At 40.5% G+C, this 15,924-nt stretch overlaps 1 protein-coding gene across 1 annotated transcript in view; it reads left to right on the top strand.

Annotated features, from left to right (window-relative positions):
• YWHAQ (tyrosine 3-monooxygenase/tryptophan 5-monooxygenase activation protein theta) overlaps positions 1-8,892 on the top strand; it is a 40,258-nt gene extending 31,366 nt beyond the window's left edge. The window contains exons 3-6 of the mRNA XM_060648262.3: positions 2,335-2,458; positions 5,367-5,530; positions 5,731-5,826; positions 7,812-8,892. Coding sequence (XP_060504245.1) covers positions 2,335-2,458; positions 5,367-5,530; positions 5,731-5,826; positions 7,812-7,871 — 444 coding nt within the window. The 3' untranslated portion in view covers positions 7,872-8,892. The remainder of the gene's footprint in view (positions 1-2,334; positions 2,459-5,366; positions 5,531-5,730; positions 5,827-7,811) is intronic.
• Positions 8,893-15,924: the final 7,032 nt, after the last annotated feature.

Raw genomic sequence — 15,924 nt, 5'->3', positions numbered from 1 at the left:
CGGGTCCGGCTTTTCTCAGCCTCTGCTACCACACTTGGGCCACGTTCCATCGCAGAGTACTACGTCTTAAAGGAACCGAGGAGCTTTTGTTGTGACGAAATGTCTTCACCAGAGCTGGCACCTTTTTGGAGCTCCTCTGTGTGATCTCGTCCTAACTGACTCACTCGGGAGGACGAGAATGTTTTATGTGCCAGTTCTCAGTTTGGGTGCAAGCAGAGGTTGTGGCTACCACACGATCGATACTGTGTTTGTGTTGTGTAATGCAGCTTCTCACAATCCACTCTTGTTGAATTTTTCCTTAAAGGTAGGGATGGCTGCGGTTCAGTTTGCGATTTCAAAACAAGTCCGCTTCTTTGCGGCGGTCCCCACGCAAAAGTCCTAAAATCTGGTGTTCCCCAAAAATCATTTTTAAATTGAAAGTCGTCCGTGATCTATACAAATGGTATTAGAGGGAAAAGTTAAAGTAGTACGAATTTCTAAGATTCTGGGAAAGATCAGGTTCATGTTAGCGAATAGCTATTAAAGTTGAATTGGTGATGCTGAGCAGAAGAAATTCTTACAGGCTTCTCTTTTGAATCTTTTCTCAATTAAGAGTTTGGTGGTCGGGAGCCAGCGTTAGTTTTCACTGTTCCCTCTAGTGTTTGGGTGTGGCCCTTAATGACATCTATTGATTCATTCCTGGCCACAATTTTTATGCAGTTTGCCAGTTTTATAATGTATAGACTCCTGGGGCTTTGTTAGGTAATTTTAAAATAAAAAATTTGCCTGAGCTTTAGGCCCTTTTAAAATATTTTTTATGGAAACTTTTAAAAAGTAAATTTAAGGATTTAAAATATGTTTTCCTGTTCATTTCCGTTAAAATAAGTTATGGATGTAATCATTGCATTTTGTTCAGGCCATTTTTAGTCAGATAAACAATGAGAGAGTTCTTGAGTTAGAACCGTTTTCTAAACTTTTTCTTAGCCTTTTTTTTTTTCTTTTAAACTGTAAACAACCTTTTGCTTCTTCAGTAATACAGTTAGGTGAATTTGAAACCGTCTTAGCTGGATTCTTCTCTAAACTTCCAGTTTTGTCTTGTAGTTTGTTTTTTTAATGTTTATTATTTTGGGGGAGGGAGGGAGGGAGCAAGCAGGGAAGGGGCAGAGAGAAAGAGAACACAGATCAATGCAGGGCTCAAACTCAGGAACATGATACTCATGACTTCAGCCGAAGTTGGACACTTAACCGACTGAGCCACCAAGGCACCCTTGTAGTTGGTATTTTTGTATAATGTTAACTGGTAATATCTGTGGCTATTTTTCCAGAATGCAAAGATGACTGTGGCTGTTTCTTGCTTAAACTTTTTCACTAGTTTTCACATTGCCTAGATCAGTGCTGCTCAAACTTTGCACCGAGTCAGAAGAGGGGCGATACCTGGCTGGCTGACCACTGACACCAACCGCTTAACATGTGACACCGCACTGTGCATTGCTTTCACATCCACTGATTGGTTTCACTTCCAAAACCAACCTATGAGGTATAGGTATTGGTGTCTTAAAATTTCTATGAGAATTTTACTCTCCTCCATAATATTTATTGCAAAAAGATTTTTAAATTACTTACCGTCGAGTAAAATTGATAGTCCACAAAGATCTCTATTCCTGTTTGTCTTCTGTGACTTTTTTTTTAAAGATTTTATTTGTAAGTAATCTCTACACCCAGTGTGGGGCCTGAACTCATGACCCTGAAATCAAGAGTTGCATGCTCTACTGACTGAGCCAGCCAGGTGCCCTTCTTCTGTGACTTTTCTTCTGGCACACCTTGTACAAATTCCTCAGTTTGAGAGGCACTAGCTCATTGGATCAAGTGCACATTTCTTTGAGTAAAATAGGGAATAAAGACATACTTAATTACTAACCCAATATTTTCTTTTGAGTTTATTTATTTATTTTGAGAGAGACAGACGGTGGGAGTGGGGGAGGGCAGAGAGAGAGGGAGACACAGAATCCGAAGCGGGCTCCAGGCTCTGAGCTGTCAGCACAGAGCCCGACGTGGGGCTCGAACTCACAGACTGCGAGGTCATGACCTGAGCCCAAGTCTGATGGTCAACTCATTGAGCCACCCAGGTGCCCCCAGGCTCTTTCTAATTAGTGTTCGATGTGCTCTAGCTCTCCTATTAGAAACTGTGACTTGGCCGTGAGCCAAAGCATTCAACTGATGACAACCTTGTGACCCTTGCTCTCAGTCCATGTTTCAAGTCCAAGGTGGTATGGTTGTAGTTGCTGTGGTAATGATGCCAGTGCATATTGTTGTGAGCTCATATCAGTGCCTAATATTTTATCTTATTTCTTTCAGGAATTGTTGGATAAGTATTTAATAGCCAATGCAACTAATCCAGAGAGTAAGGTCTTCTATCTGAAAATGAAGGGAGATTACTTCCGGTACCTTGCTGAAGTTGCATGTGGTGATGATCGAAAACGTAAGTATGTTTGGTTTATGGGTAAAGTTAAAAACGTAAAGGACAGGAGGATAAATGGGACCCTGTACCAGTAGGCACTATGTCATCTCCAGGCCCTCTTTAACTTTTTAAAAATCTCGGAGTCTTAAAAAAAATCTAGGAATCTATGGAAAAGAAAATTAATAATGTTAACCTTAGTTTTCTCAAAAATGAAAATAGTCATGAATTGACCTTATGTGCTGCTGTTTTTGAAAAATTAAACTCCTAAACTCTGATTATAATCTGATAAGATATTTTAAAAATAACTTAAAAAAGCTGAATCTTTTATGCTTTAGAATTTGGCTAAGTGTATTTTTAGCCCCCAGTCATTTGCATATGCTTTGAGTGATTCTGTTGTGTCATGGCCCTTAGTGTCATTATACCTTACAATTTAAGATAAATGGAAATTACATACAGAATATAGAAACAAGATGTTGTACTTCTTCTGTTTGACATATTAATTTATTAACTACTACCTGTTCTGAAGGATCATCTTGTTGACTAATTATAACTACATTTCCGAGGAAGAGAGGTGAGATGAAACTATTATTGCTCGTACATAATTTGTCATAGAAAAATGTAGGTACAGAAAAAGAGAGTAACTGAATTGCCAGTCTTGTTTGTTTAAAAAAAAAAAATCAAAGTGAATGTATTAACACTGAACTCTGTCTCCCTGGAATATTAGTAGCTAAGTATAAGGCAGGTCCTATAACTAAATTTTGTGTACGTGCCTGCTACCAAATTTATCAAGTTCTAGATAGAAGCTTCACTTAATTCCTTATTTCCAGTAGGTTCATTATTTGAATTTTGCCCCACCCAAAAAGAGCGTGCCCCTTCAAATAGTTACTGTGGCTTCCTGCCCGCACAGAGTTACTAACTGAAAGTGGGACAGTGTGACCATTCCAAATATCAGTGTAGTTGAAGATACCAAGAGAAGACTGTTGTACTCTGCTGTAATAAAACTTGTATACTAAACTTAATATTATTGATGTATAATTTCTGTTGCCATAAAGATAAGCAAAACTGAAAGTGACAGATGCTTGCAAGTCAAAGGGGGGTCTTTGGGAGACTGGGACATAGGCCCAGCCTTAGTCTGATGATTTAATCCTTTCTGGTTCATGGGCATTTCTGGTCCTCTCCATAGAATACTCTAATAGTCTGGGATTCGTAGGTAGTCTATATTTACAGCCTAGATGCTGAGACACCTTTACGGCTGCTCGTTGTATGTAGTACTTCCTTACATGCCAGTCAGCGGGAACTCCTTCGTATGTGAGGGCCATATTTAGATCAATAAATGTGCCATTTCAGAGGACGGAAAATGCACATATTCAGGCCAAAAAGGGCTAACTTTAAGTTTCTGTTAGGTCAGTATTTCTAAAGCTGTACTGGACCAGTGGTCTCGTTGAGAAAGCCTGCCTACCCCTGTGAACGCATGGATACAATCAGATTAGTGTCGGTAATAATTAACGGTTTTTTCAGGAAGGTGACATTTTTATTAGGTCAGTAATCCACCTCTGGTCAGAGCAGATTTTGTTCTATATGTTGACACTTTCATATTGCCTTTCACGTAATACCTCTTTTGATACCAAGAATCAGTATTATTTTTACAAATAAATCACAAAAATACAGATATTGGTGGTGATGATCTTTGTAAAGTGTTTTCATTATTTTGGAAAGAGGTATTATAGCCCAGTTTTTTTCTGGTTTTAATGATATTATTGACCCATATCAGTCAAGTTATTATTACTATTTATTATTGTTATTATTATTATTTTAAATATTTTATTTTTAAGGTAATCTCCATACCCATTGTGGGGCTTGAACTCATAACCCCAAGATCAAGTATCACACGCTCTTCTCGTAGGGGCCCCTGGGCGGCTCCGTAGGTTGAATGTCCGACTTCAGCTCAGGTCATGATCTCACAGCTTGTGAGTTGGAGCCCTGCATTGGGCTCTGTGCTGACAGCTCGGAACCTCGGAGCCTGCTTCGGATTCTGTGTCTCCCTGTCTCTCTGCCCCTAACCCACTCACATTCTGTTTCTCTCTCTCTCTAAAAAATAAACATTAAAAAAAAAAAATTGCATGCTCTTCTGAATGAGCCAGTCAGGCAGCCATCAGTCAAATTATTATTATTATTATTTTTTTTTAATGTTTATTTATTTTTGAGACAAAGAGAGACAGAGCATGAACGGGGGAGGGTCAGAGAGAGAGGGAGACACAGAATCCGAAACAGGCTCCAGGCTCCGAGCTGTCAGCACAGAGCCCGACGCGGGGCTCGAACTCACGGACCGCGAGATCATGACCTGAGCCGAAGTCGGACGCCCAACCGACTGAGCCACCCAGGCGCCCCAAATTATTATTATTATTTAATGTTTGTTTATTTTTGAAAGAGACAGTGCAAGCGGGGGGAGGGGGTGCAGAGAGAGAGGGAGACACGGAATCCGAAGCAGGTTCCAGGCTCTGAGCTGTCAGCACAGAGCCTGTCACAGGGCTTAAACCCACGAACCATGAGATCATGACCTGAGCTGAAGTTGGATGCTTAACCAGCTGGGCCACCCACGTGCCCCTCAGTGAAATTATTTTTAATTGCTGCATTTCCAATTAGTAAAATTAAAAGATAGGAAAAAAGTGTCTTAGTCCGAGAGATTGAAAAATCTGGTCACACTCTCTCATGCTGTTTTTTAAAAAAGCTGATTATAAGCAAACAACATTGTAAACTAGTTTTTAAATAGCCTGCTGCAAGAATGTTTTTGTGGTGTAAGTTGTTTTAAGAGAAAACCACAGAGAAATCACTGCTACGTGAGGTAGTAGCGTAAGTTAAAGGTGTTAAGGTGCTGCATATTTGATGAATGTTTTCAGTGTTGTGCTTGTTTTTTTCCTTCCCTTCACAGAAACGATAGATAATTCCCAAGGAGCTTACCAAGAGGCTTTTGATATAAGCAAGAAGGAGATGCAGCCCACACATCCCATCCGCCTGGGGCTGGCTCTTAACTTTTCTGTATTTTACTATGAGATCCTTAATAACCCAGAGCTTGCCTGCACACTGGCTAAAACAGTAAGTTTCAGATCATTCTCCTCAGTTCTTACTCATACCGATAAGGTCATTGCCATAAACTGAGAATCTGTGAAAATGAGTCCGTTGAACTTTATTTTTAATGGATAGTAGAGTATAAAGTGGTTGCTCACCTATTTAGTAAAAATGGTTTGTCATTGTAATCACTCTGTGTTGATGCAAATATCGTTTACCACGCATAGGCTTTTGATGAGGCCATTGCAGAACTTGATACACTGAACGAAGACTCCTACAAAGACAGCACCCTCATCATGCAGTTGCTTAGAGACAACCTAACAGTGAGTTGTTCCTTCTTTCAGTGTTGTTATCCTTTGTCTTTTTTAAGAACAAAAATAGTTATTTCAGTCTCCCTATATTTTGGGGCAGAGCTCAACTTTCTCTCAGAAAATGAACACAGATATGTAAGTGAAAGTATTATTGAGTGCTTGTTAGTATTCTGTGTGGGCCAGATGTTCTTTTGTAGGCAGACTTTCAAGTTGAATAGGTGTTTTATTAGACCTTCCTGAGAAGATACGAAGATTGTAGGAACTCTTAATGTTAACGTCATTGACTATTGCATTGGAATGAAGATGTTGATAATTATGTTAATATAGGAAGGTTTTATAGTTGCAATATTTTCTTGTTTTGGATCAATTAGCGACAGCAATTTAGGAATTGTGTAGGTATCTAAGCTTTCCTAAAATCCCGTGAAATGCCTTGTTATAATGAAAATTTACTTTGTGATGTCTTACGGTCATTTGATAGGGAGTAAACCTTAACCTCAGTTTACTCCACTTCTGTCTCTAGGCCAAGACCTGTTTCACTTGTTTATCTTTTTTGTTTTTCTTTTGTTTTTCTCCTACTTCTTGGATAGGCAGATAATGAAGGGGAAAATAATGGGCCAAAAAACACAAATTGAGCTTTACTTAGCTTCTTTTATAGGCTCAAGTAAATTTAATATGTCAAAACGTTTAGACAAAATGTGGCCGAAGGGACTATTCCTTTTAATATAAGTGTAGTTCTCCCCAGTTTGGAGCTTTATTTTTGCTAGAAAGGATTTTTTTTTTTTTTTTTTTTTTTTAATGTTAGCACCATATCTGGTCAACTTTGCTGAACAAGGAAATAATGAAGATACTCCATTCCCAGCCATTGGAAATCTCTGTTCTTGTGGGGTAGTGGTAGAAGAATGATCAGTGTAAAGAGCTTCCATAGAAGAAAAGCAAACTGAGCCATTATATCTCTTCTCAGGAATATTGTGGGGCTGCCTTTATCTTAACTGGCTTTGTTTTATTTTCTCTCTTAGACAGTTCTTTAGGGATATTTTGTTTCTATTTATCTTAGTTTTTTAACATAACTTAAAAATTATATACGATTCTTGTTTTTCTAAAATTACCTGTAGTCTCTTTGTGTTGATCTAATAGAAATTCATTTTGTGAACTGTTGTTAATAGTCAGTAAAACTTGACTATTTCCTTCTTCATTTCATTGTTCCATCCTAAAATTGGAGAGGTCCTTGGAGATCAATTCTGTTTTAACATCCTAGCTAATTCAAGAATGCTTTCTCAGGGCACCTGGGTGGCTTAGTTGGTTAAGTGTCTGACTTCGGCTCAGGTCATGATCTTGCGGTTCGCGAGTTCAAGGCCTGCATCGGGCTCTGTGCTGACAGCTCAGAGCCTGGAACCTGCTTCAGATTCTGTGTGTGTGTGTCTCTCTCTGTCTCCCTGCCCCTCCTCTGCTCATGCTCTGTCCCTGTCTCTCAAAAATGAAATAAGTGTTAAAAGTTTTTTTTAATTTAAGAATGTTTTCTGTACATCTTCTTGCCCACTACTGCGTCCTTCTAATTTCCATCACCTGTTCTCGTTTAACCCTTTGCAGCATACAAAATAGGTCTGCTCCTATTTCAATACAGTCACCCTTGAAATATTTGGAAACCGTTAAAATGACTATGGTTCACCTCCTTCCTTAAAAATTTTTTTGCCTTGTTAATTTCATGAATTCTATTTCAGTAGTGCTTTCAGGAAGAACATTTGGCTGCTGCGAGCAGAGATAACGTTAAATTCTAACAATAATACGTTTTTTCCTGAAATTATACTACTATTAAAAAAGAGCTTTAAAAACGTACGGAAGCAGTTTGTGTCGTTTTGCAAATGCATATTGGGAGGTTTACAGAAATACACTTCGGGGGAGGAGTTGATGGTGTTTGGGAGTTTGAGAAATCTAACTTCCAGTCTTTAGTCACAGTGTCTATTGTCTGGATAACTTAATATGATTTTTTTTTTTCCTAGTTATGGACATCAGACAGTGCAGGAGAAGAATGTGACGCGGCAGAAGGGGCAGAAAACTAAATGCGTACAGGGTGTCATCCTTCTTCCCCTCAAGAAACCTTTTTACTCATCTCCATTCCTTATTCCATTTGGATTTCCTATAGCAAAGAAACCCATTCATGTGTATGGAATCAACTGTTCATAGTCTTTTCACACTGCGGCTTTGGGAAAACTCCATTCCTTGATTTGTGTTTGTCTTGGCCTTCCTGGTGTGCAGTTACTGCTGTAGAAAAGTATTAATAGCTTCATTTCACACGAACGTCAGTAACTTCCAAACACTTATGTAGAGGACTAAAAATGTATCTGGTATTTAAGTAATCTGAACCAGTTCTGCAAGTGACTGTGTTTTGTATTACTGTGAAGATATGAAAATGCAGTTCATTACAATTTCAAAAGTGTTCTACATAACTTCTTAATTTCTCCATTCCCTCCCTTACTTCTTTGGGGGTTTCCTTTTAGTAAGCAACTTTTCCGTGCTCTTCCTGTATTCCTTTTTGGTAGGAATCCAGAAGTATTAGATTGAACGGAAAAGCATTTGGCATTTCTGCGCGGGGGGTCGCAAATTGAAATTCCTCCTGTATCAAATATGATGGAGGTCTTGGGTATCTGTGACAACAGGAAGTTTCCTTATTCATTCTTCATTTGCTGCTGTTTAAGTTGACAACTTCCCTTCCCAATAAAAATTCACTTACACCTCCTGCCTTTTGTAGTTCTGGTATTCACTTTCCTATGTAATAGAAGTAGCATGTTGCTGCCAGAATACAAGCGTTGCTTTTGGCAAATTAAAGTGCATGTCATTTCTTAATACACTAGAAAGGGGAAATAAAGTCCACAAGTCCGAGTCTAAAACGTTAGTACTTTTCCATGCAGATTTGTGCACATGTGAGGGGGCGTCCGGTTTGTCTAGCGACCCTCGTGTAGAGAGTTGGACCACTGTTGTGTGTTGCTGATCATCGACTGTAGTCCCAAAAAAGCCTTGTGAAAATGTTATGCCCTATGTAACAGCAGAGTAACATAAAATAAAACTACATTTTATAAACCACTTACTATGGCTTTGTAACAGTTGCATACTCATTTTAAGGGACAGACGAATTTACTACTTCCTGAAGTTTATTGATACTCCTCTTTTATCTTATGTAAAATGTAGTGATGCTTGTACCTGCATTGTGACTTCTCTTGTCTCGCGGTGCCTGGAAATGGATACAATTGGACTACATGTCTTAGAGTTAGTGTTTTACCATAGAGCAGTTGTGTGGACCATCTCTTCTTCAGATGTAAATGTTACCCAGTTAAGTGTTACATGGAATAAAGTGGACATTTTAAAACTAGAAAAGTTAATTATGTGAGTATGAGTGCTTTGGTTGGTATTAGAATCATGCTTCCGTGGATATTCAAGCCGAATGTCAGAGTTCCAGAGTATATTACTTGTTTAGTTTTCAAAGAATTCTCTCTCTAAACATTCAGTTGTACCATGAGTGAGGTTCAAATAATTTTTGTTTTATAGTATCACATTGGCTGTTAAACTAGAATGTCTTAAGTGTTGACCTGAGAATTTATTTCAAAGTCAGAAGATAATCTGAAAAATTCAGCTGCGTAGAATCAGCCTTTATCTCCTTAAAACGTGACTATGAAAAGATAGAATTGAATGAGACTTGGGGAAAAATCAGTAAGACACTACGTTTTATTTATTTTTAACATTAATCATTTTTGAGAGAGAGAGAGAGAGAGTGTGTGTGTGTGTGAGAGAGAGAGAGAGAGACAGAGAGAGAGAGAGAGAGAGAAAGGGAGACACAATCCAAAGCAGGCTCCAGGCTCTGAGCTGTTTGCAACAGAGCCCGATGTGGGGCCCGAACTCATGAACGGTGAGATCATGACCTGAGCTGAAGTCGGGTGCTTAACTGACTGAGCCACCCAGGGCGCCCCAAGACACTAGAAAAAACGTTGTGAATTAGAAGAAAGAAGCATCACATTGTAACAAGTACTGGTAAGTTCTGAGTAATCACCGAGTTTACCAAAGTAGCCTTCCTTCTTTTTTTTCAACGTGTTTGTTTTTTGTTTGTTTTTTTATTTTTGGGACAGAGAGACAGAGCATGAACGGGGGAGGGGCAGAGAGAGAGGGAGACACAGAATCGGAAACAGGCTCCAGGCTCCGAGCCATCAGCCCAGAGCCTGACGCGGGGCTCGAACTCACGGACCGCGAGATCGTGACCTGGCTGAAGTCGGACGCTTAACCGACTGCGCCACCCAGGCGCCCCTAGCCTTCCTTCTTAAAAAGCAGATTATTCTCAGTGTTTAGTCTCAAATTTAAATAAATATGTCCTTGCTTTAGCAGAAATCGGCATCTTGCAAAGAGTCCAGCCTGTGTTATCTCCTTTTAATCCTCTGATTCGGGGACTTCTTGCACTAGATGTAGAGGATTTTTGTAGATCTTTGCTGAGAACCTAGTAGGAGAGAAAACACCTTTCCTCAGGGGAAAAATACATGAATAAAGTTTCTGGTGGAGGAAAGGGTGATAGGCTTCAACTTAAACTTTTTAAATTACTTTCAGACATCAGAAATGTTAAATGTCACCTGCTTTGTAGTTCGAACTTAATTAGCAGAGTGTTTTTTTTAAATGTCATTTAGGTTTTAGTAAAATAATTGGGGGGATTGCATTCTAACATTGACGAGCATTGGGGATTTCTATTCAACATACAGTGCAGTGAGCTATGGTTTGTTGATTTTAGATTGGAAAAGAAAAACTACTTTTCAATTGGGGGCAGGATTGGTAGAATACACTCATGTATATCAAACTTAATTATCAGTAGAGACTGTTATTTTTGTTATTTAAAATCATGAAAAACACTAGAAAGACCATTTAAAGATGTGTAAAATTTCTAGTAGTAAAAATAATTTGAGAAAATCAGAATTGTAGTCACTTATTTTTTTTTTTTTTTTTTTTTTTTTTTTTTTTTTATTTATTTTTGGGACAGAGAGAGACAGAGCATGAACGGGGGAGGGGCAGAGAGAGAGGGAGACACAGAATCAGAAACAGGCTCCAGGCTCCGAGCCATCAGCCCAGAGCCTGACGCGGGGCTCGAACTCACAGACCGCGAGATCGTGACCTGGCTGAAGTCGGTCGCCTAACCGACTGCGCCACCCAGGCGCCCCTGTAGTCACTTATTTTTAAATGCACTTATTTTTAAATGTAGTCACTTATTTTAAAAAGCCAAACGTTCAGAAACATTTGAGGGTGTATTACAGGCATGCCATGGGACTGTTTTTGTCAAATTGTGAGCCTGATTTTATTCGGACTGATTATAGGTGAGTGTCATCTGAATATATTAAAATTAACACCTAACGTCATCCTTCTTCATAGTTCAGGAAGATTTTCACTTTAAAATCTGATTAAGGCAGTTATGCTCTATGTTTTATTCTGACCTACATCTATCCTCTTCCCTTCTCTGATTTGTATTTAATGAGCTTTGCAAGTGGACAGTTACCATGTATGTATATCTTGTGTATTACTATTGAGTTTTGAGGACATTGCAACTAAGTACTTATATAAACCACAGTTAACTTTTTGTGATCCATTCAGCAGGTGCTTAGGGAACCTGGTACCTGAAGATGTGAAGATCATCATCGTGAAATCCAGTTTGAAGCCGTCTTGCCATTTACTGCTTATCTACATTTCACTTGCAAATGACTATATGCCTTTAGAACTAATGCCTGAAGGGAATAAGTAATAATAAATAGCCAGAGAACAAAGCGAAGATTTCCTCCTCTTCCATTTAAAATTATAACACCTTGAGCATATCCATAAGTGGTCCAGCCCTTTTGTTTTACTGACCGGGAACCAGTACTGATTGAATGGATTGTGGTGTCTGATCATGTGCTCTGCCCATTCATATTTAATCCTCTCAAATGCCCTGCCAAGTAAATTTCCCCTTGACTGATAGGGCATCTGATCAGGGTGGGGGGAAATTATCAAAAATTGTGTGTCTATTAAATGGCAGACCTGGAGTTTGAACTCCGATGCTATACCAAGTTCGTTTCTGTGCCACTATTCCCCTGCCACAGGTGCTACAGTTTGAAACGTACAGAGTCCAAACAGACCAACTGACTTAGCTGAGGGCCCAGCAACTAACGAACGTTTGGCTTGGAACTAGACAAAAGAACCAGATGCAAATAACCAAATTCTCCGTAATTCTCTACTGGCTAAATTGAAAAGGATTTTCAGTGAAAATTACTCTTAATTCTTTTGGTCACTCAGATTTAGAAAACGAAGGCTTTAATTTATGCTTCTCTAGTTTTTTTTTTTAAAGGTGTGAGCCCTCTGACAACCTTTAGAAAGTAAGGAAATAACATTCGTTGCCAAGCATTTTTTTTTGTCATATCTGTGGCTTACTGCGTATGCTTCCCGTTGAATAACAGTCCGTGTTAGTCATGCTCGGTGCTTTGGGCTGCCAGTCCGCTGGCCCAGGCTTCCACTCGTATTGCTGTGTGCGGTCTTGGGCCAACATATTGAGGCCCGACTTTCCCATCTCGACAGGTCCTGTCTTTTTAAGCATCTTCACAAATATAACTCCCAATAAAATCTGGGGGTTAGATTTGTCTGAAAGGACTCCTCTAAAAGGAGGAGAAAGTTGAAGCACAGAAGCTAAGGACGGGTAGTAGCATCAGGGTTTGAACCTGAGTAGGCTGCTTTCAAGCTGGTACTCCTAGATCCTGTGGTACGTTGCGCCCCGCCCCCTTTTTTGGGGGAGATGGAAGCAGTGACAGCCAATCAGTACTTTTCCCAATTTTAGGCTAAAACCAGATACCAGATGATGGGTTGTAGAAACTTAATGGGTCGCTGCCAGCTTTTTTTGGTTAGTTTTTAACAGGATGAAGAATCGAGGCACCTGGCTGGCTCAGTCGGTAGTGTGTGTGACTTGGTCTCGGGGTGGTGAGTTCAAGCCCCGTGTTGGGTGTAAAGCTTACATCAAAAAAATAGCGTGGAAAATATATGGCATGTTAATAAAGGTAATAGTTTGTAAAGTCAGTTTCTGTGAGTAGGGTCATGTAAAATTGAGTTCAAATGAGTTTGGAAACCATTTCTTCTGGGTGATCTTAAAGTTTCTTTGCAATCCATGTTCTAGGACTGTGCGTTGATCGTTTTACCATAGTGAATAATATCCATTTTTAATGGTTGGGGCCTTTCCGCTTACAGCATTTTGATCTTGGCAACACTTTTCTGCTTAGGAATGTGCTGAGCAATGAGTCCATTAATGCCCTTTAGAAAAAAGGGGAGACTCCCACTTTTGAAAGTGGTGTTTTTATTTCACATTGCTTGAAGGATTGTGTAAAGATTAATTCTTTTATCTTTCCTCTCCGACACTTTCTGCAACGTAATCCCAGCCTTGGCCTAAGACTACCAAGGCAGTACTTAAACCCTGGAAACAGGGCAGAGTTAGGATTTACCCAACTAGCAAAGAGGTTTTTTAAGGGCTTTCATGCGATTGGAATTATTCATCGCACTTAAACTCAGGGTTGAGCCTGGAGTAAAAAAAAAAAAAGTACAGTAGGCCTCACTACCCTAGGCTCTTAAATTCTTTTGTGTGAGCTGGAATACATCTGTTTCAGGAATATCTGGAGATCTTACTCCTGCTTATCAAAAGGGTGAAGTACTACAACTCGAACTACAGATTTCGTAATTTCCTTGCTAATTCAGACATAAAGCGATCCGCTGTAGGCTCGTTGTTTGCCATGCTGGGCTGTCGGGGGCTGGTTTGGTGCTCTAGTTCGCTAGGGCATTTGCTTTGCTCTTGCTTGTGATATGTGCCCCTGACTGAGGGTAGCTTTCATGGTCACCTAGGCTATTTAGAAGCACCCTGTTGTGGTTATTGATAGATCTTTGCCTGTACAAAAGTCCTCATTGTTCTTTCTGTGAGTCTTCTGTTGTTTCCTAGATGTCACTGGTGAAAAGTAGAGGAGGTTTGTTTAACGCCAGCTGAAATTGAACTTAGAGGGCAGCCTAAGGGCTGCCTAAGGAAGCCCTAGAGGGCTTCCACTGCGGTCACATAGAGGAATTAAGCCCTCTTAGTGAGGCTCCGGTTAACGTTATTTCTGAGTGTGGGTGGATGTGTATACTAGAAGTGAGCGTGTGTTGTGAAGCTACCTGCCATTCATTCCACACCAGCTGACTTGAATCAGTCAGGCCCCTGAGGGAGACTTGACCTCTAGTTTCTCATTTTGAGCTCCCATCACCAGGTTTTTTACCATCTGGACTTGGTGAGCGCTCTTTCTCCCTCCTAGACCTGAGGGTCTTCAGACAAGGCTGTGTGTTGCAGCCATTGCCCCTCGACATATGCTGTTCTTTCAGCTATTCTGGAACTCGGATTCACTGGAAAGGTTTTTCTTTTTTCTTTTTTTTTTTTTTTGGTTTATTTTTGAGAGAGAGCACGAGAGCGGGAGGGGTGAGAGAATCCCAAGCAGGCTCCACCGGAACTCGAACCCACGAGCCGTGAGATAGGACCAAAGCAGAAATCAAGAGTCGGATGCTTAACTGACTGAGCCACCCAGGTGCCCCGTCACTGGAAGGATTTCTGAAGACTTGGCATTCTCCGACTCTGCAGCGCCACCACTTGAGAGTTGGCACTCTGAACGGGACCAGATTGTTAACTCTCCCAGGCTAGACTTGCCTCTTCCCACAACTGCAGAACCTGAGGGCCGGTGACCTAGCGGAAACAGTGGCGGCCTGGAAGCTTAAGGTCTAACTTACGTCTTCCTTCGTTGGTTGTTTGGTTCGTTCGTTCATCCGTCATCCACCCATCCCTTCACTAACGGAGAGCCTGCTAGGAGCCAAGGACTACTGGGCACTAGAGCTGGGAACTTTCACTCCATAGCTGTAGAGTCCCATCTCTCCTCATCAGCTTTCTTCCCTGTGACAAAGATAGACCCCCTGTTCTGCCCGTGAGCCTCTTTGTGTTAGCATTTCCAAGTGTAAAGGATTTGGAATAGATGCCTGTGGAACACAGGTGGAAAAGAAGCCTAATTTCAGAGTTGGAAAGCTCCAACAAAGTGAAAAGGCTTGCGGATAAGAAAATCGACCACACTTTGAATAGACCTATTGCCCTAGATTTTCAAGGACGCAGACACAAAAAGAAAATGATGGTGTAACTTGGGAATGCAAAGTTAAAAAAAAAAAATTAAGCTATAGTTTTGCTTCTAATTAGCATTCTCTGATGGAATAAAATGGGGAGAGGTCATTGTGTTAAAATAAGAAGAATCGAGACCCAGAGAACAAGCCAAGAAGAAATGCCTCTGTCTCTCAAGAGTTAACTGGTGAGTGATTGATGGTGCCTCCAGGCCATAACTATCAAATGTTAGCACATCAGGAGTACTTGGAGGGCTTGCTAAAACAGGTTTTGATTTAGGAGGTGTGGGGTAGTGCCCTTAATGTGCCTTTGTAACACGTTCCCAGGTGATGCTGATGCTGGCCAGGACTTGGTACTTCTAGAACTACTGCTTTAAGGAAGTTTGAACAGTTATTTAAAGCCAAAGTAAAGATCCAGTGAGTTTCACAGCAGGGGAGTAAAGTTAAAGGGTTCTGGGTAGAGCAGCACATTGTGAAGCTAATGAAGGAGAGGGTCTTCCTTTCAGCCGCTGAAATTGATTGGGTTGTATGTGCACAAGAGCACCAGAGGCCCTCTGGATAATTGCCTCTGTCCTTTCATTGCCCGTATCAACGATTTTGTATTAAGAGTAAAAACACAGGTTTACTCTTACCCTGATCAAGCAGGTTTCGTGATTTGACAAGATGCTGAGGCGATGAGTTAGTAGACTTGATCCTTAAAGTCTTAGATAAAGAGATTAGGGATCTGGCTGGTATGAGGCCAGAGGTCTACATTCGGTATTAACGGGAGATCAGTGTTGATGGGAGATTGGCCTCAATCTTGAGGCAGGGGGCCCAGGAACTTGTTAGGGCATCTTGTGAGCTAATGGTTCTGTGAGTCGCCGGGGTCAAACTGAGGGCCCAATATTCCTATCACAAGCTAGAGCACTTGAATTCCTTCCTCTATTTTTATTCACCAATCCCTCCTGCTCCTAAATT

The sequence above is a fragment of the Panthera onca genome, chromosome A3 (genome assembly GCF_046562875.1).
Source record: "Panthera onca isolate mPanOnc1 chromosome A3, mPanOnc1 haplotype 2, whole genome shotgun sequence".
Lineage (NCBI taxonomy): Eukaryota > Metazoa > Chordata > Mammalia > Carnivora > Felidae > Panthera > Panthera onca.
The sequence above is the reverse complement of the archived record's forward strand: the minus strand, read 5'-3'. Positions and strand labels throughout refer to the sequence as shown.